The following is a 27,414-nucleotide window of genomic DNA, read 5'->3' on the forward strand; positions in this document are numbered from 1 at the left end:
GACAGCTTGTGCAGTCTTTCCCTGTGACTTATACATGCAAAAACAGCCTGCATCTTTAGTGTAGTAAAACATCCCAAGGTAATTCACAGGAACGACAAACAAAATTTGGACACAACTGTTTAAGAGGGGGCGGGGGGGGGAGGGTGGATATGAGAATTGGTGACAGATTAAGAAAGGATTTGATAGGGTAGACAAAGAGGTGTTTTTCACCTTTCAAAAAAATGGAGGCCATGAATATATGAGAGAGTCACTAATAAGTCCAATAAGGAATTCAGGAGAAACTTCTTTATCACAAGGCAAAGTTGAGGTGAATTGCATAGACGCGTTATGGGGAAGCTAGAGAATTACATGAGGGAAAAAGGAATAGAGGGTTATGCAGATGAGACGGGGTGAATTAAGGTGAGTGGATCATGTGGAGCATAAACACTGGCGTGGACCGATGGGGCCGAATGCGCATTCATTGTAAAAATGGACAAGCAGCAACAAGCTTACCAGTGCTGAGGAGCTGCAAGGTTTCAGCTTGTTAAGTTTCAGCAGAACCAATACACACATGGGAGTCTCTGAGCTACAGTTCTTGCCACTTGCACCTATGTTTGCAAGGTTCAAGTTGTGTGGGATGTATCCCTGTGGGGGAGACACTAAGCACTTTATACAAGCTAAGCATAATCTACCCATTGTGCATGTCTCAGCAAGTTTGGCAAACTAGACACTTGGGTATAATGATAGATTTCTGTACCTGTCAGATACCCAACTGATGAATGAAAATAACCCCCTTGTGCAGTACAGAACAACAATGTATTCACTTCAACACCATTTGAAAATCCATTGGGATAACCTGATGAGAAATCCAACAGGTTCCCAGACCAATTTGTTAATTAACTGTTATGTTATGCCCACAAGGTAACCCAGGACCACGAGTGACCTATCTCACTTCACCTGTAGACTTGCCATTCTCTGTGCCTCTAGCCTTAGGAATGTGAGCTGTGAGGAGGATGCAATGAGGCTTCAAGGCGATTTCGACAGGCTAAGTGAATGAGCAAAAACATGGCAGATGGAATATAACGTGGAAAATGTGAAATTACCCACTTAGGTAGGAAAGCAGAAATGCAGATTTTTTTTTAAATGGTGAGAGATTGGGAAGTGTTAATGTCCAAAGGGACCTGGATATCCTTGTTCATGAGTCACTGAAAGCTAACATGTAGTTGCAGTAAGCAATTAGGAAGACGAATGGTACACTGGCCTTTATTGCAAAAGGGTTTGAGTACAGGAGTAAAGATGTCTTGCTGCAATTGTATAGAGCTTTGGTGAGACCACACCTGGAGTATTACGTACAATTTTGGCCTCCTTACCCAAGGAAGGATATACTGGACATAGGGGGAGTGCAACGAAGGTTCACCAGACAAATACCGGGGATGGTGGTATTGTCTTATGTGGCAAGGTTGAGGAGGCTGGGCAGTTTAGAAGAGTGAGAGCAGATCTGTCATAGGGAAAATGTTTGAAGCTATTATTAATAAAGTTATAGCAGGGCACTTGGATAAGCTCAAGGTCATCAGGCAGATTTAACATGGTTTTGTGAAAGGGAAATCGTGTTTAACCAACTTATTGGAGCTCTTTGAGGAAGTAACATGGGCTGTGGATAAAAGGGAACCAGTAGATGCACTATACTTAGTTTTCCAGAAGGCATTTGATAAAGTGCCACATCAAAGGTTGTTGCGGTAAATAAAAGCTCGTGGTATAGGAGGTAAGATATTGGCATGGATAGAAGACTGGCTGGTTAACAGGAAGCAGAGAGTAGGCATAAATGGGTCTTTTTCCAGGCTGGCAAGATGTAACAAGTGGCGTGCCACAGGGATCAGAGCTGGGACCTCAATTGTTTACAATTTATATAAGTGACTTGGATGAAGGGATGGTTGCCAAATTTACTGATGACACAAAGATAGGTAGGAAAGTTAAGTTGTGAAGAGGACATAAGGAGATGTACAAAAATATACAGATAGGATAAGTGAGTGGGCAAAGAGCTGGCAAACAGTGTGTAATGTGGGAAAATGTGAAATTGTCCATTTTGGCAGGAAGAATAAAAGTGTAGCATATTACTGAAATGATGAGAGATTGCAGAACTCTGAGATACAGAAGGATCTGGGTGTCTTAGTGCATGAATCACAAAAGGCTAGTATGCAGGTACAAGAAGTCATTAGGAAAGCTAATAGAATGTTATCGTTCATTGTGAGGGGAATTGAATACAAAAGTAGGAAGGTTATGCTTCAGTTGTACAGGGCACTAGTGAGACCACATTTGGAGTACTGTGTACAGTATTGGTCATTTCATTTAAGGAAGGATGTAAATTCGTAAGTAGCAGTTCAGAGAAGATTTACTGGACTAATACCTGGAATGGGCGGGTTGTCTTATGAGGAAAGGTTGGACAGACTAGGCTTGTATCTGCTGGAGCTTAGAAGAGTAAAAGGCAACTTGATTGAAACATAAAAGACCCTGAGGGGTCTTGACAGGGTGGATGTGAAGAGGATGTTTCCTCCTGTGGAAAAATCTAGAACCGGGGTCACTGTTTTAAAAAAAGAGGTCACCCTTTTAAAACAGATGAGGTGAAATTTTTTCACTCAGACGGTCATGAGTCTTTGGAACTCTCTTCCTGAAAAGGCGGTAGAAGCAGAGCCTTTGAATATTTTTAAGGCAGAGGTGGATAGATTCTTGGTAAGCAAGGGGGTGATAGGTTATCAGGGGCAGGTGGGATGCACATTTCAAGTTACTATCAGATCAGCTGTGATCTTATTAAATGGCGGAGCAGGCTCGAGGGGCTGAATGGCCTACTCCTTGTTCCTATGTTTGTTCGATCTCATTGGAACATACAAAATTGTTACAGGGCTTGACAGGGTAGATGCAGGAAGGATGTTTCCCCTAGCTGGTGGCAGTGGAGGGGACTCCAGAACCAGGGGACACTGTCTCAGAATAAGAGGGCAGCCATTTAGGACTGAGATGAGGGGGAATTTCTTCACTCGGAGGGTGGTAAAGCTTTGGATTTCTCCACCCAGAGGTTATGGAGAGTTATTGAGTATGTTCAAGGCAGTGATCCATAGATTTCTAGACGTTAATGACATTAAGGGTTATGGGAGTAGTGCAGGAAAATGGCATTGAGGTAGATCAGCCAAACACATGGGAACCTGGAAGTTCTCCTCCGAGCCACTCACTATCCTGTCTTGGGAATATATCGCCATTCCTTCCCTGTAACTGGGGCAAAATCCTGAAATACCCTCTCTAACAGCACTGCGGGTGTACCTACTCCACATGGACTACAGTGGTTCGAAGCAGCAGCTCATCACCACCTTCTCAAGGGCCGTTAGGAATGGGCAATAAATGCTGGCCCAACCAGCGACACCCAAATCCTGTGAACGACTAAATAAAAGGATCCAATTGAATGGCGGCACAGACTCGAGGGGCCAAATGGCCCATTCATGCTCCTATTTCCTATGTCTATTATTGGTCTGTTGGTCTTTACTGTTTCATCACTGGCTACAGTCCCTGGGCCCGAAAACTCTAGAATTCCTCCCTAAATCTCTCTGGCCCCCTCTCTCTCCTGCTTCAGGTCTGTCCTTAAAGCATAATAGGTTAGATTATACCAGCAGGTTTGGATGAGCTCAAGCTTACAGAGGGTACAAGGCAGGGTGCCAGTAAGGAGAGTATTAGAACTGTCACGTCTAGAGGTATCAAAAGCATAGATGAGGGGTCTCAGTAGATGATGAGCTGAGGCAGGGGCAGATTTGGGTGATGCTGCGGAGCTAGAAACAGGTTTTCATTCTTTGACGCAGCGTTCACAAGGGAGGCAAGAGGCTGGTTAAGAAGATGCTGCTAAGTTAATGATGAATAGTATTCTGACATGGCCACTTCCCTTCATATCAGGATGCCTTGTCACAGCAATCCCTTTCTAAGTCAAAATGCCAGACAGCAGCACCACACACCAGCAGCACTGAGGGGCATCTTTAACGATTCAAGTCAGTGCACATACATTTTGTAGCATTTGAATCAAAGTCTAACTGGGGACACTATTTAATGATCAGTTTTTGCCATCTGTTCAAGTGGCACTTGAAAGGGATTCATAAATTTTAAAAGAAGGCATGCAGGGAGCAGGAAATTGAACGTTTGTGTCTGTCCCTGAATATTTTTTATATATAACGAAACTTGTATTGACTGGCAGAGTTCCAATCAAAGCAATGAAGAACGAAACCCCACAGATGGGCCAAATTTTGCTTGAGCAGTGCATCTTACAGCTTTTCCTGCACCCTTCAGTTCAAAGTATTTTTGTGTCACAGCTCGTCGGAAGTGTGAATTGATAATGGGACATCTGGGACCACCAGTCTATCCCCTTTACCAATAGGATTTACGGATCGAGAAAGAGAGGAACAACAGGGAGAAAATAGAGTGAATTAGAGTCAACTCAGGTACAGAAAGAGAAATGGTGAGGGGGAAACAAAGATTGAATTTAAAAAGAGAGAAACACCAAAAGGAAAAGTAAGAAACAAGTCGTCAAAACTTAACACAATGCAGAAAGGGGCACGCGGACGTGAGACTTTGCCTGAGTGAGGAGTCGGGAATTTGGTTCGAGATCTCCATGCACAGGGGGAAAGAGGTGCTCCTTTTTATACTTTTTTTTCAGCCTCCAATGATTGGTGAGTTCCCCTCCTTGTCTCCAAGCTAGGTGAATGCAGCTTTCTATTACTTTATCTGTGTAAATTATTAACAAATTGACTAACTAAATAAGTGAGGGGGAAAATTACTTGGACATTTTGTTCCTGGAGGAAGTCACGTCCCTTAGGTTGGGCCGAACTTTAGAGTTGGTCAACGGTCAGGGACAGGAGAGTGTGATTGTGAGTCACATAGATAAGGGGAACCAGCATATAGTGACAGAGAAGCTTGAGCCTCTGACTTTGTCCAACAAGTATGAGGCGTTTGTTAGCTGTGTGGATGAGAAGGTCTGCAAGATGGATGAGTGGACTGACTATGGCACCATGGTGAAGGATGCCATTCAAGTGAGGGGAGCGAAGAGGAATGCGGTAGTGATAGTGTAGTCAGGGGGACAGATACTATTCTCTGCAGTTCAGAACGGCTGAGTTGCCTGCCCGGTGCTAGGGTTCAGGATATCTGCTCAGAAATGAAGAGAAACTTGCAGTGGGAGGGGGAGGAACCAGTGGTCATGGTCCGTGTAGGTACCGAAGACATAGGTAAGACGAGGAAAGAAGTTCTGCATAGAGAATACGAAGAGCTAGGCACTAAATTAAAAAGCAGGACTTCAAAAGGTACTAATAGATTATTACCCGAGTCATGTGCAAATTGGCATAGGGTAAATAAAATTAGAAAGATGAACGTCTGGCTCAAAGACTGGTGTGGGTGAAGTGGGTTCCGGTTTGTTGGCAACAGTACTGGGGAAGTAGGGGCTGTACCATTGGGATGGTCCACACCTGAACCGTGCTGATGCCAGTGCCTAGCGAGCTGCCGGAACACCAGTCTTTGAGCCACGCATTTGTCTCTCTAGTATGCAAATCCCGCAAGTTCTTATGACTGACGGGAAGGCCAAGGGTGAGGTGCCATTTGCGTTAAGCAAATAGTGGAGCAACATAAATGATCATGCTCATGAAATGAAAACAGAAATATTCAGCACTTGAGGTGTTAACAATTCATAGGACTCACCCACAACATCTGTTATATTTCCTGATTCAGCAGCTGCATGCAGTGCCAGGTTTTATTTTCACACTTTCCACAGTCATCTTTCCCAACCCTCCCCTGATGCCCATTTCCCATCCCACCGGGATTTAACATTCAAAAGAAGGATAGTATGACACGCTGATCCCAACCTCCAACCCCCACTGCAGCATTCGACAATGCAGAGTGTTTGTTGTGGATTAGTTACACATCAGAAGTAAAAGCTGCTTTCGTCGATTTAAAAACCAACCAAAAAAAATACTGCAAATTTGACAAACATACTTACAATTTAACTAAAACCTCAATCGCTTTCCACCTTCACGGCTCGGAGTGAGAAGAACATTTCTGATTTGCAGCTTAAGTCAGCTTTCCAAAGCCCTTGGGGTGCCCCAAACATCCTTAAACAATATTCTGATCACTAAGCTATTCAAGAAACACTGGGACTTCCATTCTGTGCACAACAACTCCACTTTGCCCAATAATCCTCCAGGTCCTATGGGCAAGACAGTCTCTCACTGCCCATTCCATGAACACAAATCGACCACTCAGCCCAAGAACTGTATAACCTAGATTACACATATATTTTTTATTCATTTACGGGATGTGGGTGTCACTGGCTGGGCCAGCATTTATTGCCCTTGAAAAGGTGGTGATGAGCTGCCTTCTTCAACCGCTGCAGTCCATGTAGTGTAGGTACACCCACAGTGCTGTTGAGGAGGGAGTTCCCGGAAGGAAACTCAGTGAAGGAACGACAATATATTTCCAAGTTAGGATGATGTGCGGCTTGGAGGGGAACTTCCAGGTGGTGGTGTTCCTACGTACCTGCTGCTATTGTCCTTATAGATGGTAGTGGTCATGGGTTTGGACGATGCTGCCTAAGGAATCTTGGTGAATTTCTGCAGTGCATCTTGTCGTGGCACACACTGCTGCCTTGTGCGCCAGTGGTGAAGGGAGTAAATGCTTGTGGAAGGGGTGCCAATCAGCAGGCTTTGTCCTGGATGGTGTCAAGCTTCCTGAGCATTGTTGCAGCTGCATTCATCCAGGCAAGTGGAGGGAGTATTCCATCACAGTCCTGACTTGTGCCTTGTTGATTATGGACAGGCTTTGGGAAGTCAGGAGGTGAGTTAACTCACCATAGGATTCCTGGCCTCTGACCTGCTTTCCTAGTGAACTCCTGCAGTGATGTCCTGAAACTGAGATGACTGACCTCCAACAAACACAATCATCTTCCCTAGTGCTAGGTATGACTCCAACCAGCAGAGAGTTTTCCCCCTCGATTCCCATTGACTCCAGTTTTGCTAGGGCTCCCTGATGTCACAATCTGTCAAATGCGGCCTTGATGTCGAGGGCAGTCACTCTCACCTCACCTCGGGAGTTCAGCTCTTTTGTTCATGTTTGACCCAAGGCTGTAATGAGGTCAGAAGCTGAGTGACCCTGGCGGAACCCAAACTGAGCGTGTCTCTCTCTTAGGCAACCCCTCGGGGTTGAGGATGACTTGCTTTCACACTAAAAATGAGTTCTCAGGTGACTGAAGAGTCCAATGCACGGCCTAGTCTCTGACACAGGTGGAGCAGATGGTGGTAGGGGGAATGGGTGGGTGGAGTGTGGAGGGGGCAGGTTGGTAGAGGACCTTTGTCTTACGGAGGTTTAGTGTAAGGCCTATGCTCTCGTACACCTCAGTGAAGTTACTGACAACGGGTCGACCTTGGATTTGGCCCAGAGGCGACAGAGGTTGAACAGGTTCCCGTTTGTTCTATAGTTTAGCTCCACTTCAGAGGGGAGCTTGCTGAGGGCAAGATGAAGCATTGTGGCAAGAAAGATCAAGAAGAGCATCAGTGCGATGACACAGCCTTGCTTGACCCTGGTACGAACGCAGATTGGTACTGTGGTGGATCCGCTGGTCGGGATCACGGTTTGCATGTCATCGTGGAACAGGCGGAGGATGGTGACAAACTTTTCCGGGCAGCAGAAATGGAGGAGGATGCTCCATAATCCTTCATGGTTGACAGTGTCGAAGGCTTTTGAGAGGTCAAAGGCAGCCACGTACAAGGGTTGGTGCTGTTCCCTGCATTTCTCTTGCAGTTGAGGTGCGGTGACATGTCTGTTGTGCCTCTTAGTCGACAGAATCCGCATTGCAACTCTGGGAGGAGCTCTTCAGCCACTGTGAACAATTTATTGCTAAGCAAATGTTGCTTGATAGCACTGTTGATTACCCCTTTCATTTCTTTACTGATGATGGAGAATAGACTGATGAGGCGGTAATTAGCCGAGTTGGATTTGTCCTGTTTATTGTGTACAGGACATACCTGGGCAATTTTCTACATTGCCGAGTAGGTGCCAGTGTTGTAGCTGTACTGGAACAGCTTGGCTAGGGGCGTGCCAAGTTCTGCAGCACAGGTCTTCAGTCCTAGTGCTGGAATATCGTCAGGGCCCATAGCCTTTGCAGTACCCAGTGCCTTCAGCCGTTTCTTGATATCACATGGAGTGAATCAAATTGGCTAAAGACAGGCATCTGTGATGCTCAGGACCTCTGGAGAAGGCCGAGGTGGATCATCCACTCAGCGCTTCTGGTTGAAGATTGTGAATGCTTCAGCCTTATCTTTTGCACTGATGTGCTGGGCTCTCCAATATTTGAGGATGGGGATATTTGTGGGGCCTCCTCCTCCAGTGAGTTGTTTAATTGCCCACCACCATTCGCAACTGAATGTGGCAGGACTGCAGAGCTTAGATCTGATCCGCTGGCTATGGAATCGCTAAGCACTATTACTTGCTGCTTATGCTGTTTGGAACACAAGTAGTCCTGTGTTGTAGCTTCACCAGGTTGACACATCATTTTTAGGTATGCCTGGTGCTGCTCCAGGCATGCCTTTCTGTGCTCTTCATTGAACTAGGGTTGATCCCCTGACCTGGTGGTAATGGTAAAGTGGGGGATATGCCGGGCCATGAGGTTACACGTTGTGGTTGTTTACAATTCAGCTGCTGTTGATGGCCCACAGCGCCTCCAGGATGTTCAATTTTGAGCTGCTCGATCTGTTCGAAATCTATCCCATTTAGCATGGTAGTGCCACACAACATGATTGAGAGTATCCTCAATGTTAAGACGGGACTTTGTCTCCACAGGATTATGTGGTGGTCACTCCTACTGATACTGTCATGGACAGATGCATCTGTGGCAGGCAGGTTGGTGAGGATGAGGTCAAATATGTTTTTCCTTCTTGTTGGTTCCCCCACCACCTGCTGCAGACCCAGTCTAGCAGTTATGTCATTTAGACTCAGCTAGCTCAGTCTGTAGTAATGCTACCGAGCCACTCTTGGTGATTGACATTGAAGTCCCCCACCCAGAGTACATTCTGCGTCCTTGCCACCCTCAGTGCTTTCTCCAAGTGGTGTTCAACAAGGTGGAGCACTGATTCATCAGCTGAGGGAGGAGGTTTCCTTGCCCATGTTTGACCTGATGCCGTGAGACTTCAAGGGTTCGAACCTGACGTTGAGTACTCCCAGAGCATCTCCCTCCTGCTGGTGGAACAGGACATAGGTGTCTGGGACTTTATCTGTCAGGTATGATTCTGTGAGTATGACTATGTCAGGCTGTTGCTTGACTAGTCTGTGAGACAGCCCCCCCAATTTTGGCACTAGCCCCAGGACTGTGCAGGGTTGACAGGGCTGCATTTGCCATTGTTGCTTTCGGTACCTAGGTCAACGCAGGGTGGTCCATCTGGTTTCATTCCTTTTTATTGACTTTTTAGTGATTGGATACAACTGAGCGGCTTGCTAGGCACTTAACAGTCAACCACATTACTGTGGACTTGGAGTCACATGTAGGCTAGACCAGGTGAGGACTGTAGATTTCCTTCCCTTAACGACATTAGTGAACCAGATGGGTTTTTATGACACGACAATGGTTTCATAGTCATCGTTTAGTTCCAGATTTTTGCTGAATTCAAATTCCACCATCTGCCATGGTGGGATTCAAACCTGGGTCCCCAGAGCATTACCCTGGGTCTCTGAATTACCAGTCCAGTGACAATGCCAATGCCAATGTGCCATAGCCTCCTCCTTCATCTTCCTTCTTTCACATACTCGAGACCCACACGAGCCGGAGTCACTCTGTCCAGCAACTGGTGGTAAGGTTAATAAAATATATAAAAATGAAACTAAAATATATAATTGAATAAAATAATTTAGTTAATTAGAATACATGAAGGATGTCAGGACAGGTGATGCGTCACAGCTGCAGCTTGAGGGAGGCTCCTGGGTACCAGTTTGATCTGTCTGCAGTAAGCGTTTGAAGTTTGAGCAGCTTCAGCTCCGAGTTTATGAGCTGGAGGCTGAACTACAGACACTGCGATGCATCAGGGAGGGGGAACGCTATCTGGATTAGTTGTACCAGGAGGCAGTCACAGCTCCCAGGATAGGATCTTCTGATTTGGTCAGTGCTCATGGACAGGAGGGTGTGACTGTGAGTGAGGCAGGTAAGGGGACTCAGAGGGCAGGAATGCAAGAGTGTGAGCGTCTGCAATTGTCCAACAAGTTTGAGGTTTTTTAAGCTTGTTTGCATGAGAGGGGGTGCTGCAGGGTGGATGAGCTAACTGGCCATGGCATTGTGGTACAGGATGCCATTCGAGTAGGGTGAGCAAAAAGGAATGTTGTGGTAGTAGGGCATGGTCTAGTCAGAGGGATTGACACCGTTCTCTGCAGCAAAGAGCACAAGTCCAGACTGTGTTGCCTGCCTGGTGCCAGGGTTCAGGACATCTGCTTGGGGCTGGAGAGGAACTTGCAGTGGGAGGGGGAGGATCCAGTCGTCGTGGTCCATGTAGGTACCAATGACATAAGCAGGACAAAGGAGTCCTGCATAGTTCTGCATAGTCAGTATGAGGAGCTTGGTACCAAATTAAGAAGCAGAATCTCAAAAGTCATAATCTCTGGATTATGTAATTATCTAACATTACCTGGATTATCTAACAACGCCGGAGAAGCAGTCAAAGAATGGATTGACGCTAACCAGCTCAGTATCATCCACAATCCTAAATTGCCAGCCTCCTTCCACAGTGCCCGCTGGAAATGTAGTTATAACCCATCGCTGGCCTCTGCAAGAAGCTTGTCACAGACCCAATACCGTCCTATTGGTATCCAGGTAAATGCAGCAGTGTTACCGTCGTACCATTCAAAAGGCGCTTCAACTTCAAGAAGGCCGATTGGAACAGGTTCACACGAGCACTTGACCGTAAGGTTAAATGCATTAAACCATTACCTGAGCACTATAACCTGTTTGCAAAAGCTGTCCAGAAAACAGCCAGAAGGAAGATCCCCCGAGGTTGTAGAGCACACTACATCTCTGATCTCACCAAGGAGAATGCTGAACTCTAATGGGTGTTTGTCTCAATGTTTGAATCTGACCCCTTCTCAGAGGAAACAATATCTACCGGTGAGAGGGTGATGTTAAGTATCTCTCAAGAGTGTCAAAACACCTGGGACACCTTGATAGAGACAACAGATCTTACAAAAAACAGCAAGAAGGCATGGTCTCTCATACGCAAACTTGGAGACGATCCCAAGAAAGCTGCCCAACATCCAAATGTGTCTGCTAACCAAGTTGCACACCAGTTGCTCCTAAATGTAAAAATCAACAAGAAACAACCAAGAGCACAACTAGATAGGAAGAAGTACAGCGATGACCCTGGCTTCACTGGACCATGCACCATGGAAGAGCTGGAAACTGGTATATCTAGTCTAAAGCACGGGAAAGCAATTGGTCTTGACCACATAGCAACAGAGCAGATAAAGCATTTTGTACAGCAAGCAAAGAAATGGCTCCTACAATTGTTCAACCTGTCTGGCAACACACAAGCTACCTAATATTTGGCAGAAGGCACATGTAATAGCACTATTAAAGCCCGGAAAAGATCCCTCAGCTTCTAAGAGTTTTCGGCCAATTTCGCTGCTTTGCCACACCAATAAGCTGTTTGAACACCTGATACTCAATAGGAAAGCACCAACTGTAGATGAGAAGATCATTCCAGAGCAAGCAGGTTTCCGCCCCGGCAAATCAACAACAAGCCAACTGCTCAACCTCACACAACATATCGAACATGGTTTTGAGCAAGGGATGGTAACAGGTGCTGTTTTTGTAGACCTGTCAGCAGCATAGGATATAGTGAACCATAGACGTCTCCTCTGCAAGATCCTAGAGACGACAAAAGATATTCACTTAACAGAGCTGTTAGAAAGCATGCTTCAGAATCACCGGTTTTATGTTGAACTAGGTTGGAAGCGCAGCAGGTGGCGTATTCAGAAGAACGATCTTCCTCAGGGAAGCGTGCTTGCACTGCTGCTGTACAACATCTACACGAATGACCAACCTATAGACAGTGTCACACACCGTTTTATATATGCTGATGGCTTGTGTGTCACTGCCCAAAGCACTGATTTTAACACGATGGAGAAAACGCTTTCTGAGGCCTTGGAGGGACTAAGATCGTACTATGAAGAAAACCACCTTCGCGCAAACCCATCAAAGATGCAAGTTTGTGCATTCTACCTCAGAAACCGTGAAGCCAAACACCAGCTTAAAGTAACCTGGTGTGGAGCAACACTGACGCATTGACAGCATCCTATCTACTTAGGAGTCACACTTGACAGATGCCTCACCTTCAAGAACCACATTGAAAAGACAAAGGCAAAAGTGAGAGCACGAAACAACATCCTGAATAAGCTCACTAACACAAAATGGGGAGCAAGCTGGAAAACACTGCGAACCAGTGCACTTGCTCTTTGCTCCACTGCCAAATACGCCTGCCCTGCATGGGAAAGATCTACTCATGCTAAGAAGATGGATGACATTCTGAATGCAAGCTGCTGACTTATCACAGGTTGCTTAATACCAATAAACACCAACAGCCTATATATCCTGGCGGGTATCGCTCCCCCTGATATAAGAAGAACGGTAGCCGTCAAACATCAGATGAGAGGCACCCTCTACATGGTCATACACCTACACCCAGCCACCTAAAGTCAAAGAAGAGCTTCATGGATGGTGTTGCTCCATTACAATCAACCCCATCTGAAGCCCGCATTGCCTTGTGGAAAGACTGGCTCGCCAGTCTCGAACAACCCCCAGCGATGGAAATTCTACCGGATGAAAGCCTTCCCCCAAGGGCTAATTGCAACTGGCCACCAGGAAGTGCCTTAACAGACTAGGACTGGTGTAGGTCGTTCAAAGGTGTTACTAAGCAAATGGGGATATACAACCTGCTCGACAACTTGTGAACGTGGAACTGAGCCACAGACTATACAACATCTCCTGCAATGTCTATCGCTAGAGGAGCCCTGCACTGTTGCAGATCTTGCCGAATTCAAAACATGGCGCCAAAATGTGTTCAGTTCTGGTTGGGCCATGTATAGATTGTCCGTGGACATGATAAAAAGAATCTCTGGGTTATTACCTGAGCCACGTGAAAATCGGCATTGGGCAAATCAGATTAGGGAGATGAAGTGTGGCTTAAAGACTGGTGTGGGAGAAGTGGGTTCCGGTTCATTAGGCACTGGCACCAGTACTGGGGAACGTGGGATCTGCACTGTCGGGGCAGTCTACATCCAAACTGTGCTGGGATGGGTGCTCTTGCGAGCCAAATAACGAGGCAAGTAGAGAGGGTTTTAAACTAAATATTGGGGGCAAGAGGTCAAATTGGGGATGTGGTAAACCAAAGAGTAGAGACAAGGCAAAAGAGAAAGGTGCCACCAAAGAAGTGGTACAGAGTAAACTGTTGGCACTGCAGGGTGATAAGAGCCCGGGTCCTGATGGACTTCATCCTAGGGTCTTAAAAGAAGCGTCTAGTGAGATAGTTGATGCATCCTTTTCAATTTTCCAAAACTCCTCGATTCAGGGAAGGTCCCTTAGATGGGAGATAGCAAATGTAACTCCATTATTCAAAAAAAGGGAGGGAGACAGAAAGGAGGAAACTACAGGCCAGTTAGCTTAACATCTGTCATAGGGAAAATGTTGGAAGCTATTATTAAAGAAGTTATAGCAGGGCACTTGGATAAGCTCAAGGTCATCAGGCAGAGTTAACATGACTTTGTGAAAAGGAAATCGTGTTTAACCAACTTATTGGAGTTCTTTAAGGAAGTAACATGTTCTGTGGATAAGGGGAACCAGTGGATGTACTGTACTTAGATTTCCAGGAAGCATTTGATAAAGTACCACATCAAAGATCGTTGCGGAAATTAAAGCTCATGGTATAGGGGGTAACACATTGGCATGGATAGAAGATTGACTGGCTAACAGGAAGCACAGAATAGGCATAAATGGGTCTTTTTCAGGTTGGCAAGATGTAATGAGTAGCGTGCCACAGGGATCAGTGCTGGGACCTCAACTTTTTACAATTTATATAAATGACTTGGATGAAGGGATTAAGGGATGGTTGCAAATTTGCTGATGACACAAAGATAGGGAGGAAAGTAAGTTGTGAAGAGAACATAAGGAGGCTACAAAGAAATATAGATAGGTTAATTGAGTGGACAAAGATCTGGCAGATGGAGTTTAATGTGAGAAAATGTGAAATTGTCCATTTTGGCAGGAAGAATGAAAGAGAAGCATCTTATCAAAATGGTGAGAGATTGCAGAGCTCTGGGGTGCAGAGGGATCTGGGTGCCCTAGTGCATGAATCACAAAAGGCTAGTATGTAAGTACAGCAAGTAATTAGGAAAGCTAATAGAATGTTATCATTCATTGCAAGGGAAATTGAGTACAAAAGTAGGGAGGTTTTGCTTTAATTGTACAGAGCACTACTGAGACCACATTTGGAGTACTGTGTACATTATTGGTCACCTTATTTAGGGAAGGATATAAATGTGTTGGAAGCAGTTCAGGGAAGGTTTACCAAACTAATACCTGGAACGGGTGGGTTGTCTTATGAGGAAAGGTTGGACAGACTAGGTTTGTATCCTGTTATGACACAGCAGTTGGTAAAGCTGAGTTATTTAAAAATCCCAGAGGGAAACTTTAAACAACGGTCATAACCTGTATTTTCAATTGGTATGCTTGAGATGCAGCTCTAAATTCAGGAATCAGACCACCAGAGAGGTTTTCATATCAAGCTAACATGAGACATTTAATAATTTATACAAGTTAAATATATACACATGGTTACAAATTACTATCATAACTTTTAACAAATTCCCAAACTAATCTCCATTAAGGCAACAGCAACCCATAGACTTTAAGCAGACACCTGGCAAAGCATTTTCACCGTACAAATTCAAAATGAGGTTCCTTTCACTTTGGTTCCTTTGCAAACAGTGGTAGCATTACAGGCTTAGATGTTACATGCCTCTGCTTTGCACACACAAAACTGTCCTCGGCTCTACCCAGCACATCTCATTGTATCAACAGCCCCTTTGAACTCCACCTCTTCTAACAATAAAACCCCTTTCATAATACCAACTTTGTTAGTAATATAAACATTGCTTGGTCTCTGCTAGCTAGGTGCCAAATTTCACTTCCCTTCATGAATGCTCTATTCAACTAAATGCAACTGCACTCTCTACCTCTCTTACATCTCAAAGCTAGTATACATCAAAGCACGCAGACTAGCTGGCTTTAATCCAATTAAGACACACCCATAGACTAAACCTCTATTTTAGAAGAAAAATAATTTCCAGTCATATACATCAATAACTTCATGGCAATCGCTGGAGTTTTGAAGAGTAAGAGGTGACTTTATTTAAACATAAAAGATCCTGAGGGGTCTTGACAGGGTGGATGTGAAGAGGATGTTTCCTCTCTTATGGGAGAATCTAGAACCAGGAGTCATTGTTTAAAAACAAGCGGTCACCCGTTTAAAACAGGGTGAAATTTTTTCATTCAGAGGGTCAGGAGTCTTTGGAACTGTCTTCCAGAAAATGTGGCAGAAGCCAAGTCTTTGAATGTTTTTAAGGCAGGGATGAATAGATTCTTAACAAAAACAGAATTACCTGGAAAAACTCAGCAGGTCTGGCAGCATCGGCGGAGAAGAAAAGAGTTGACGTTTCGAGTCCTCATGACCCTTCGACAGAAAGCAGGGTATCCTGTTTGACCAGGAGCTTAATCTTTTCTACAGTGGGGTGCCTAATAGGTTTAATTCTTTCACCTTAAAAACAGCTTTTTAAAAAGCCATATGAATGCATGAAGGGATTTTATGTAGATTCTTGCTAAGGAAGGGGGTGATAGGTTATTGGGGGTAGGTGGGATGCAGATTCGGGTTACTGTCGGATCAGCCATGATCTTATTAAATGGTGGAGCAGGCTCGAGGGGCTGAATGGCCTACTCTTGCTCCTTATTCGTATGTTCACCAGCTACCATTCAAGATGGTCCCCTCCACTGTGGTGGATTATGGAGTTCTCATCGTATAAGGATCTTGCTCAGAAAATCTGGCGGCATGACACACCATGCCATAGGATGGAATGTTTCGTCCCCATTTGCCATTGCCTATGTGTGGCTATGCCAGCCACCATCGGTATGGAGAACTGAGAAATTCCACACTGCTGTTCTGAAGCCAAGGAGGGGATACTGCTCCGCATGGCATACTCCTCAATGACTTAGTACTCTATTGTGTGCCTACAACTTTCACATAGCTCATGCAGGTGGGCATTGCTTTTGTGAAAGGGCTGGAAAATCAGGAAGATGCGGAGTAAGAAGTGAAGCCTGGCACAACCCTATTCCCTTCCTAAGCCTCTCTTTTCTCCTTCAAGGTGCCTACCTACCACTTTAAACAAGCTTGTGGTCACCTGTTCTAATGCCATATGTAGCTTGTTGTCAAAGTTTGTTTGATATCACTCCTCTGAAATGCTTTGGGATGTTTTTACTACTCTAAAAGTTGTTGTTAATCAGTGACTATCAGCAGGAATTTCAAACACATGGGGGTCTCACAACATTTGAATTCATGGAAATGCACTATCCTGCAGCGGGCCATTAGATCTCAAGGAAAGGCTGAAATCCAGTTAACTTTTGCTCTTTTGTAGGCTGGTACCACATAGGCTGTGGCTGTAGTGCCCCAACTGGGGCCGATAGCTCATTCAGCACCTGGGTCTCTGTCAGCTTGTATTTCTCAATACCACACCAGCTCGACATTCAGGACAAAGCAGCCCAATTGACTGGCATCTCATTCACCAGATTAAGCATTCACTCCTCCAGAACCACAGCTCCTTGGCACCATCTACAAGATGCACTGCAGCAACTCACCAAGACTTCTTCGAGAGTAACGTCCAAAGCCCAGGACCTATTCTGCCTGGAAGGACAAAGGCAGCTGATGCATAGACATCAAGTTCCCCTCAAAGTCACATCCTATCCTGACTTGAAACTATATTGCCGCTCCTTCACTGTTGCTGGGTCAATATCCTGCAACTTCTTCCCCTACGAAACTGTGGGTGTATCTATGCATGGGCTGCAGGTCACCACCATCTTCTCAAGGGTAATTAGGGATGGGCACTAAGTGCTGGACCTATCAACAATGGCTGTATCTCTCAAATGAATAAAAAAAACACGAAGTGTGGTTACTAACAGATGTGAAGAGAGCTTTGGGCAACTCTCTGTCAGGCAGCATAAGGAACAGAAGAGATAGTATGGGGAATTGAAAAGGAAAGATGATAATGTAATGCATTGGGCTATTATGTGGGGAAATCTGTTAATACTAATTTAAAAGACTGATTTAAGATTTCAAATGTAACATGCAGAACACTGCAAAATGTAAATTGTGGCAATTAACCTACAACACGCATGCGGAGAGTTTATTAAACACGAGCTGGGCCAGCACTAAGAACAAACAGCTAGTTTTACATTTGAAACAAGAAACAGCCTCACCTGCTCACATCGTGAAAGGATCAGGTTCAGTACTTCGAGTGTCAGGCGTACCGCTTCAGGGTCTGCCGTTCTGAGGGTGATACAAAGGGCAGGAAATATGCCTGTTTGGTGTTGCAGCTTCTCACAGTACTCAAGCCCCATCTCTGCAATGTTACCCAAAAGCATCAGAACCTGTATTAAGTACACGCAAGCACACTCTCAAACATTGAGTAACATTAAGAATTGCATAGTATTAACAACACAAACGGCTCATTCGGCCTAACTGGTCCATGCCACTGTTTATGTTCCACATGAACTTCCTCCCACTGCTACTTCATCTCTATCAAAATATCCTCCTATTATTTTCTCACTCATATGCTTATTCAGCTTCCCTTTAAATGCATCGACGCCATTCATCTCAACCACTCCATGAGTAGTGAGTTCCACATTTTAAGAACATAAAAATTAGGAGCAGACCGCATGGCCCATTGAGCCTGCTCCACTATTAAATACAATCAAGGCTGATTTCAGGCTTCAACTCAATTTTCCCGCCTGCTCCCCATATCCTGAATTCCCTGAGACACCAAAAACCTGTTGATCCCAGCCTTAAATACATTCAATGATGGAGCAGCTACAACCCCCTGGGGCAGAGAATTCCAAAGATTCACAACCCTTTGAGTGAAGAAATTTATCATCTCAGTCCTAAACGATTGGTCCCAGATCCTGAGGTCCCCATGTTTTAGATTCCCGACCAGTGGAAACAACCTCTCAGCGCCCACCCGATCACCACTATTCTGGCCCCTCACTGGGTAAAGAAGTTTCTCCCAAGATCCCTATTGGATTTATAGCAAAAGACATGGGAATTATTGCTCATGTGGAGGTTAAACATCCACCGTGACAGGTTGGGCTAACTGCTCTATTTCCATAACAAAAACAGAATTACCTGGAAAAACTCAGCAGGTCTGGCAGCATTGGCGGAGAAGAAAAGAGTTGACGTTTCGAGTCCTCATGACCCTTCGACAGAACTAGTCTAGTTCTGTTGAAGGGTCATGAGGACTCAAAACGTCAACTCTTTTCTTCTCCGCCGATACTGCCAGACCTGCTGAGTTTTTCCAGGTAATTCTGTTTCTGTTTTGGATTTCCAGCATCCGCAGTTTTTTGTTTTTATATTTTTTGCTCTATTTCCATATTGTAATGTCTATGTAAAGATAGTAAAGAACAAAATGTAAAAAGCTGAGAGACTGGGAGAGTTAGGGTACTAGAGGAATGAATGTTGATTAGCTGAATAATCTATTCTTGTCCTTTTTTAATATACACATATACAACAACATGCATTTAGATGGCGCACAGCAATGGTTATCAGACACCGAGCTATATTAACTTAAGTGGCTGAAAGCTGGTCAGAGTGCTGTTAAGGAGAGTCTCAAAGAAGAGAGGGGTTTAGGGAAGGGATTTCAGTTTAGGGCAGAGGCGGGTGAAAGAATGCCGGTCACTAGTTAAGCAATGAAAATTGGGAATGTGCAAGTGACCAGAATTGGAAGAGCGCAGAAATCTTGGAAGGCTGTCAAGAGATTGGGAGGGGTGAGTGCATGGAGGGATTTGGAAACAAGTATATAATCTCCAGTCTCATGTCAAATTCAAACATACACTGGGGTGCAAACTTACCAGAGTATTTATCCCACCAGAGAAAGGAATTAGCTGGAGGAACACTGGCACCAGATTAAGGCAGAAGATGGCCGAACAGAGTCGTTCATCACCAGCTGCAGTGAGCAACATTGTCATTAAAAATACACACACACACACACACACACACACACACATACACAAACATTCTGTGGGTGTTTCTCACTAAATGGTGTACACGAGCAACAGAAGTTAGAACAAAATTGAGACACAATAACAGAACTGAGAGATTATACTCATCAGGAAAGGACCAACAGGCTGGAGTCCCTTTCTTCAGAGACAGAAAGCTGATGAGTGATCCGATAAAAATCTTTAGCATTATGAAGGGGTTCAAAAGGGTTGACAGAGAGAGGATTTTGAGGGCAAACAAAAAAATAGGGGCCATAAATATAATGGTAAATCACGAGCAGACCCAATAGAGAATTCAGGGGAAACTGGCTTACCCAGAAAGTAGTGAAAATGTGAGACTCACTACCGCAGGGAGTAATCGAGACGATGAGAAGAGATATATTTAAGGGGAAGTTAGAGAAGCAAAGGAGGGAGAAAATGCTAGAAGTATATGGAGATGAAGGAGGGTGGGAGGCTCATGTGGAGCATGGACCAGATGGGCTGAATGGCTTGTTTCTGTGCTGTAAATTTGATGTGATTCCATATTTCAAACATAACCTACAGGTGTTCAGGTCAAGAGCTCGCACACTGAAATCCAGGTTCAGTGCTGAACACATTAAATGTCCCCAGCAATCATTATAGAACAGAGCCTGAATTGTGTGATCGATATCACAGTGTAACTTCATCACCCATGTTATCACAATGCAAGATGCATTAGGAACATGGAAAGGAAACTCAGTAGCCAAATTGGGCACAGAAAGCTCCCACGAACAGCAGTGTGATAATAACCAGATAACCAGTTTAGTGAAGCAGATACAATAGTGGCCCAGGACACTTCCCAGGCCCAGGGGCAGCTCAAAATAAAAACAGAAAGTGCTGGAAAAACTCAGGTCTGGCAGCATCTGTGGAGAGAGAAACAGAGCTAACGTTTCAAGTCCAATATGACTTCTTCAGAACTGGGAGAAATCGCTTGTTCTTCTTTCAAATTGTACTGTGGGATTTTTTTTAACATTCACCTGAGAAAAAGGAGGCTTCAGTTTAACATCTCATCCAAAAGACAGCGCCTCCAACAGTGCAGCACTCCCTCAGTGCAGAAGTGTTAGCCTGAATTTTGTGCTCAAGTCTCTCAAGTGGGCTTAAATCCTTGACCCTTCTGACTCAGAGGTGAGTGTTACCAACTGAGTCAGGGGAGATATCAAGAAGCACTTGACACTAAGGGTCACATAAAATCTGCAACTTGCCCAAGCTGCCCCTCCCTCAACCACCCCCCCACAAGATCTGAAGACTTCAAGACCGAGATTAAACCATTTTATTAGGATATACAGGAAAGTCATGCAAATAGCGTTGAGGTACAGGTTATAGAAACTAACAGCATGGCAGGAGGCCATTCGGCCTTTTGTGCCCGTGCTGGCTATTTGAAGCTTACACCCCCCCCCCGCCACTTTTTGCTGCTAACCCTGTTAAGTTCCTTATCCTCAAGTACTCATTCAACTCCCTTCCAAAATTATTTATGGAATCAGCTTCTCTCATCTTCTCATGTAGAGGGTTCCAGATCCCAACAGCTCTGAGTAAAAACATTTCTCATCTGCTCACTAGATCTTTGCCAGCAGTTTTAAAACTATGCCGGCTGGTGATCAACCCATTCACCAAAGGGGAATGTTTTTCTCTATCTACTCTATCAAAACCTATCAGCTTGAACATCTCTTTGTCACCCCTTAATCTTCTACACTTCACAGAGAACAGTTGTAACTTTCTTCTCAAAACTGAAGTCCCTCATCTCTGGCAAGACCCAGGTTAGCCATGATCTAACTGAAAGGCCGAACAGACTCAAAAGGCTGAACGTTCTAGTCCTGTTCCCATGTACTGAAATAAAAATTTCACCCAATTGCAGTGATATGGAATTCATCTGACAGGAGAACAATACACTACAATGACATTATCTCAGAATTCATTCAGCCGAAGGGCGCAGAGCAGAAGTAAAATACACACGGATGCTGGAAATCTGAAATAAATCAGTATATTCCACAAATGCTCTGCAGAATGGCAGCATCTGCAGAGCGAGAAATATCAATCTGAAAACTTAACTCTGCTTCTCTCTCTCTTTCTTCACCAGTTTAAAGTTTCTGATAGGAATGTTCTCTGTTTTTATTTAATGCAGCTGGCTTAAGACACTTCTTCAATTGTATTTTTTGTTAATTATTTTGACATGGGCCAAGACTCACCAGTGAGGTTGTTGAGAAGCCAGAGGCATTCCCGCGTCACAAACGGACGCGATTGCAGAAACCTGCTGATGAACGCACTCAGTGCCTGCAGTACGTCTCTATCATGGAATTGGACTTTGCACCTGGCTGTTCCATCGCTCACGATTAGGTTTGCCAAGCAACGGGCCACTGGGTATATCAGCTGAAGTAGCAGGAAGAGAGAGAGAGCGAGATTTAGAATTCAAGTGAGATAAATGATCTGCAGCTGATGGGGCAGTTTTATATCGGCTGAAATGGATAGTCAGATTCTGCTGTGTCTAGATCGGTGCTTCCCAAAATTTTTCTCAGTTGACCCCCATCAGACTTCCTGTGACCTAGGGTGAATATTTGAGGGGTATGAGGGTTGTTTGGTTGGTGGTGGGGGGGGGGGAGGTAGGAGAAACTTCAGTTGTTGAGTGGTGGAGGGGGGGAGGAGTTGAGCATGCCTTATCTCCTCCTCTGTCACTTCCTACACCTTTGCCTCCATTTGCTCCTCCACTCCTCATCTCCCCCCCATGAGGGGGGTTGATGAAAAGGCAGGCTTTCTCCAAAAAAAATCAAATGAACACTATACTTTTACAGGCTTTTTTTTAAACAGCGGCTATCAGGCCTCAGGGGGAAGTCCATTAGGCCGCGCCCACCAACAAAAAAAAATGCAAGGATTTACAGGGCCTCGCCGCTCTCAGAAATCAGTCTGAACTTCATGACAGTGATTACTGCTTTGCAGCTCACAACCCCAAAATCTCATCTCAGTGGGGTTGTGACCCACGGTTGACGAAGCCCTGGTCTAAATATTTTTCGCAGCACACAGAAAGCATCAGTTTCTATGACAAATAAAATGGGATTGCTTGGACCCAAGGCCCTCTTCTATTCCTAAACGCCACTCCAGAGACTTGAACACAAAATCTAGGCTGACATTCCCAGTACTGAGGGAGTGCTGCACTGTTGGAGGTGCCGACTTTCAGCTGACACATCAACTGAAAGACCCGTGTGCTCTCTCCGGTGGATATGAAAGCTGGGTATAATTTCAAATAAGAGCAGAGGAGTTCTCCCCGCTGTGTCCTGATAAATATTTATCCTTCAACCAATATCAAAAGAGATGATCTGGTTATTATCACACTTTTGCTTGTGGAAGCTTGCCCTGAGCAAATCTGTTGCTGTGCTTCTCCAAATTACAACTGTGAAAGACAGACTTGCAATGACGTAGCATTTTACACGACTACCAGACATCCAAAACACATGACAGCCAATTAAGCACCTTTGAAATGTAGTCATTGTTGCAATATAGGAAATGTAGCAGTCCCTGCACTTCATGAAATAAGAGGCCGTGGTACCTTTGACGTCCAACTGAGAGAGAAGACGAGACCTCGGTTTAACGTCTTATCTAAATGAAGCCACCTCAGTATTGTACTGGAGTGTCAATCTTGATTTTTGGGTTCAAGTCCTGGAATGGGACTTGAGCCCACAACCTTCTGATCCAGCGGCAAGAGTACTCTCAACTGAGCCATTACACTGTGACTATACTTCAGGGAAAAAAAACAACAGCTTTTCACTGGCTGTTTTGGGAGGCTGTGAAATACACAACATAAATTTGAGTCTTTCCTTTATTCTTTCTATTGTACATGGACCTTCTCCCACACTGAACAGCCACTGACAATGGGCATGAGGGGATAAATTAATGAACTCCCAGCTCTACTTACCAATTCCATGCCATCTGTTGTTGTGCCTGAACCAACGGCTCTGCCCAGTGCAATCAGCAGTATTACAGCTTGGCGTATGAGGCCCTGGGAGATCATGCACTCACTGTTTACACCACTGCAAGAGAGATAACAGATTGTTTTGATCAACTGACCCTCCCAGGTTTTCCTTACAGACAAGGTAAAGTGAACCCCAGTTCTCAGAAGTGCAGAGTATGAATGGGTAACTGGACAGTAAAGATACAGAGAGTGGACAGGGTGATCAATGCCTCAAGGGGAAAACACAGATTAATGCCTATGATGTGGCCTTTCAGTAGAACTGGTTTTATGTAGTTGGGAGGAACCTCTTCAACCGTACACCCAGGGTACAATTGAAGTAATTATGCTCAAACACAAGGGAAGAGAAGAAACTGTCTTGGCTGACGAAGCCTTGCTCAACTTGGCTTTGCAGCCACTTTTACATCTTTGCACCTGAAGTTCCGTGTTGATCCCAGGGCTAAACCCATAGTATGAATGCAACCGTACAGAATTGCCCAAAGCAGAAAGGGTTAGAGGGGACAACAGATAAAGGCCAAACCGTCAAAGCAACAGGGACTGGTTTTGATCATCAATTAGTTTAAAGGCCATTATTTACAATTCAGGTTTAGTGCAGTGCAGGAATCACTGCTCCACTCATCACTTCAGACCTCGAATGGTCCTCAACCCTAGAGAAGATAGTCATTTCAGATTACCTATCCACCTGGCCTGGGCACACTTGTACCAAGGCCATGGGCACAAGGACCTTTAAAAGCAGGATTTAAGGCAGGAAAAGCAAATGAGAATCTGAGTCTTACATGGGGAACACTGAATGTGGACAGCAATGATGTGTTTTTTTGCATAACAGACAATTAGAGTAGCGTGGGCAGTTTTGGTGTCATATAATAGACATGACACCGGAAAAGCTGTTGCATAAATTCATTATGGTACCAAAGATGGAAGGGCATAGTTATGATGAAAGAACTGAAGTATTTTGGCTCCATGTGCAGAAAATGGTGAGCTGGAGCCATGTGGTTGGAGTCATAACTAATACAAAGAAAGATGAATGTGGTTGTTGGAGGTCAATCATCTCACTCCCAGGACATCACTGCAGGAGTTCCTCAGGGTAGTGTCCTAGGCCCAAACATCTTCAGCTGCCTCAATAATGACCTTCCTTCCATCATGCGGATGTTCGCTGATGATTGTACAATGTTCAGCACCATTTGCGACTCCTCAGATACTGAAGCAGTCTATGTCCAAATGCAGCAAGACCTGGACAATATCCAGGCTTGGGCTGACAAGTGGCAAGTAACATTTGTGCCACACAAGTGCCAGGCAATGACCATCTCCAACTAGAGAGAATTGAACTACCACCCCTTGACATTCAATGGCATTACCAACTCTGAATCCCCCACCTACACCACATAGACTGCAGCGGTTCAAGAAGGCAGCTCACCACCACCTTCTCAAGGGCAATTAGGGCTAGGCAAGAAATGCTGGCCTAGCCAGCAATGCCCACATCCCATGAATGAATTTAAAAAAAAGTTGAAATGACTACTGGCTTTTTACCTACTCACGATGTAATGCAGGCACCAGGCACATTCCACAGCTGTCTGCATCCCAAATTCACAATCCAGGTCCAACAAACGGATCAAGTGTGGAGTCAGGTTTGCTTCCAGAACAGAACTGCCAGGAAAACAAATATATATGTTAGCAACAGAAGGAAAAGGAGACAGTGAATGCTAAAACCATGGAATTCTAGAAATTCAGTTACCGGGACAGCATCTAACAGAACGAGCTTGCCTTCACATAATGCCTTTGATGACCTCAGGAAGTCATAAAGCACTTTACAGCCAATGAAGAACAGGTCAAGTATCGTTTATCCAAAACCCTCAGGGGCAAATGCATTTTGGATTTCACATTATTTTGTTTTTCAGGTACCGCATATAAACTTACCCGACAATACCCTAAGCTAGCTATAGTCTCAAGTAAATAAATCGGCTATAAAAATAAGATGCATCACTGAATAATGCAGGATACCTGTAATAAGTTTCTTTTTGACATGTTCATCACAAAAATCGTAAAGGTAAACAGTGCAGACGGACAACTAGGCTTCATGCTAAAGGTCAAATGAGGTTCAAAAAAAGTGCAGTTTTTGGATAAAGGATACTTGACCTGTACTTCTGAAGGGTGCTGTTGTAATGTGGGAGATGCAGCAGCCAATTTGCACATAGCAAACTCCCACAAAGAGCTATCTAATAAATGATCAAATAATCTGTCTTAATTATGTTGGCTGAGAGATAAATATTAGGCCAGGACACTGGGGAGAAATCCCCAGATGTTCTTTGAAATAACGGTCATGCGACCTTCTACACCCAGAGAGAGCAGTTTAAGACTCATCTGTGGGACAGCACCTCCAACAGTACAGCAATTCCTCAGCACTGCACTGAAATTTTAGCCGAGATTTTGTGCTCAAGTCTCTGAAGTGGAAGTTGAAGGTGCAACTTTACGATTCAGAGGCAAGGTACTGAACAGGTGAAAGGTTTATAGTGACATCCTTCGACAGTACTGGTGGGTTATACCCAAAATGTTAATCAGTGTCTTTACCATTCCTCCCTTTCAATGCAGGCTACAGCCTTTATTAACCAACAAAAACAAGTAGCCTGCTTTTGGTTCCAGCTTTTACTACTATGCTGCCGGAACTTCAATGTCATTCACAAAGTGCACTATCACCCTCTAGTGACAGGAAATCAGCACAGCAGCTAAATGACCAGAACTCCTCCTGTGCAATAGAAACTGAAAATACTCAAAAACCTGAAATAAAAAGAGAAAAAGCTGAAAAATTCACACCAGCTCAGTCAGTATGTGTAGAGAAAAGACCCATTCATGTTTCTGCAATGTATCCTTCAACAGAATTGAAGGTTAAAAGGTAACAATTAAACAACCTGTGCTTATGTGGAACTCTTCATGACCTCAGGACATTACAGCCAATGAAGCAGTTTTTTTATTTGAAGTGTAGTCACTACTATAATGTAGGAAACACAGCAACCAATTTGGGCACAGTAAATCCCCATAGAGATTTTGGGAAAATCATCTGTCTTAATAATCTTGCTTGAGGGATAAACTGTACGAGTTAAACAGGGACCTCTATTAGTAAAAACCAAAGGTCAAAATTCTCCAGCCAAACCCTGTACACCATAAGGCCGATATTACATACCAGAATTCTCCAGAAAGATCTTGGAGATCACAGGGGATTAACTAGCGAGGAGACATAAGGTGGGGGGGGGGGAGGAGAAATGAAGATAAACAGATAAGGTAAAGGCAAACAGTACTAGGTTAGAACGAGATAAAGAGGCCTTGCTTGGGTAAGGAAAAGATTGGAGAAACTTGAGACAGGGAACATCTGCTTATTATGTAATTATGTACTGACAAGATTGGAATGTGAAAATAACGCAATATGTGAGAGGCTAACTGTGTAAAAACAGATGGTTTTCCTGTAATCGGTAGAGTTCTGTTTTTAGCTAGTTTAAGACAGACTCTCCTTGTGTTCACTTGAATAAAATGATCGTTAACCTGTATCTGAGTCTCCTGTGATCGATTCTGAGAAGCCACCACAATATAAATAATGAACAGGAAACTAGGGAGAACTACTTTCCCTTCTTCAAAAAATATTACTGACAATGTAAGATTACATCACATGTAATATGCAAATGAGTGTCCTCCGTCAGTAAGGGACATTATACAATGACTTTACACTTATTCATTGCCTTTGCTCTCCTGCAATGCCCTTTCTGGCCTTTGCTCCCTAATGTGAGCTAAAACCAAACATGACGTGTGATGGATGCCTCTGGACCTATTGTTCCCAAAGCTCTCCACCACTGAGAATATTAAGGGGGCAGGGGTAGTCTCCTTGTGCCATCTCCAAGAGGTTCAACATCTCATCTGAATATTGGCAGCGGTCCCTCAGTAATGGAAGGGGTCATCAATAGTGCTATCAAATGGCACTTGTTAACCAATAACCTGCTCACTGATACTCAGTTTGGGTTCCACCAGGGCCACTCAGCTCCTGACCTCATTAACAGCCTTGGTCTAAATATGAACGAAAGAGCTGAACTCCAGAGGCGAGGTGAGGTGAGAGTGACTGTCCTTG

The 27,414-nt window shown here is 44.5% G+C and overlaps 1 protein-coding gene across 11 annotated transcripts in view; it reads right to left on the bottom strand.

The window, feature by feature from the left end:
- The window catches only part of tmco6 (transmembrane and coiled-coil domains 6), a 49,668-nt gene that overhangs the window by 8,035 nt on the left and 14,219 nt on the right, over positions 1–27,414 (bottom strand). For 6 of the 11 annotated variants that reach the window (XR_005943840.1, XR_005943841.1, XR_005943842.1 and 3 more), the window contains exons 7-11: positions 24,834–24,950; positions 23,253–23,367; positions 21,535–21,715; positions 19,187–19,281; positions 17,543–17,713 (exon numbers count right to left, since the gene is read on the bottom strand). Coding sequence is in view for 7 of the 11 variants with exons in the window: in XM_041194071.1 (XP_041050005.1) it covers positions 17,543–17,713; positions 19,187–19,281; positions 21,535–21,715; positions 23,253–23,367; positions 24,834–24,950 (679 nt within the window). In the remaining 4 variants the exon portion in view is untranslated. The remainder of the gene's footprint in view (positions 1–17,542; positions 17,714–19,186; positions 19,282–21,534; positions 21,716–23,252; positions 23,368–24,833; positions 24,951–27,414) is intronic. The other 5 variants (XR_005943843.1, XM_041194075.1, XM_041194074.1 and 2 more) reach the window with 3 other exon arrangements.

The sequence above is a fragment of the Carcharodon carcharias genome, chromosome 8, assembly GCF_017639515.1.
Source record: "Carcharodon carcharias isolate sCarCar2 chromosome 8, sCarCar2.pri, whole genome shotgun sequence".
Lineage (NCBI taxonomy): Eukaryota > Metazoa > Chordata > Chondrichthyes > Lamniformes > Lamnidae > Carcharodon > Carcharodon carcharias.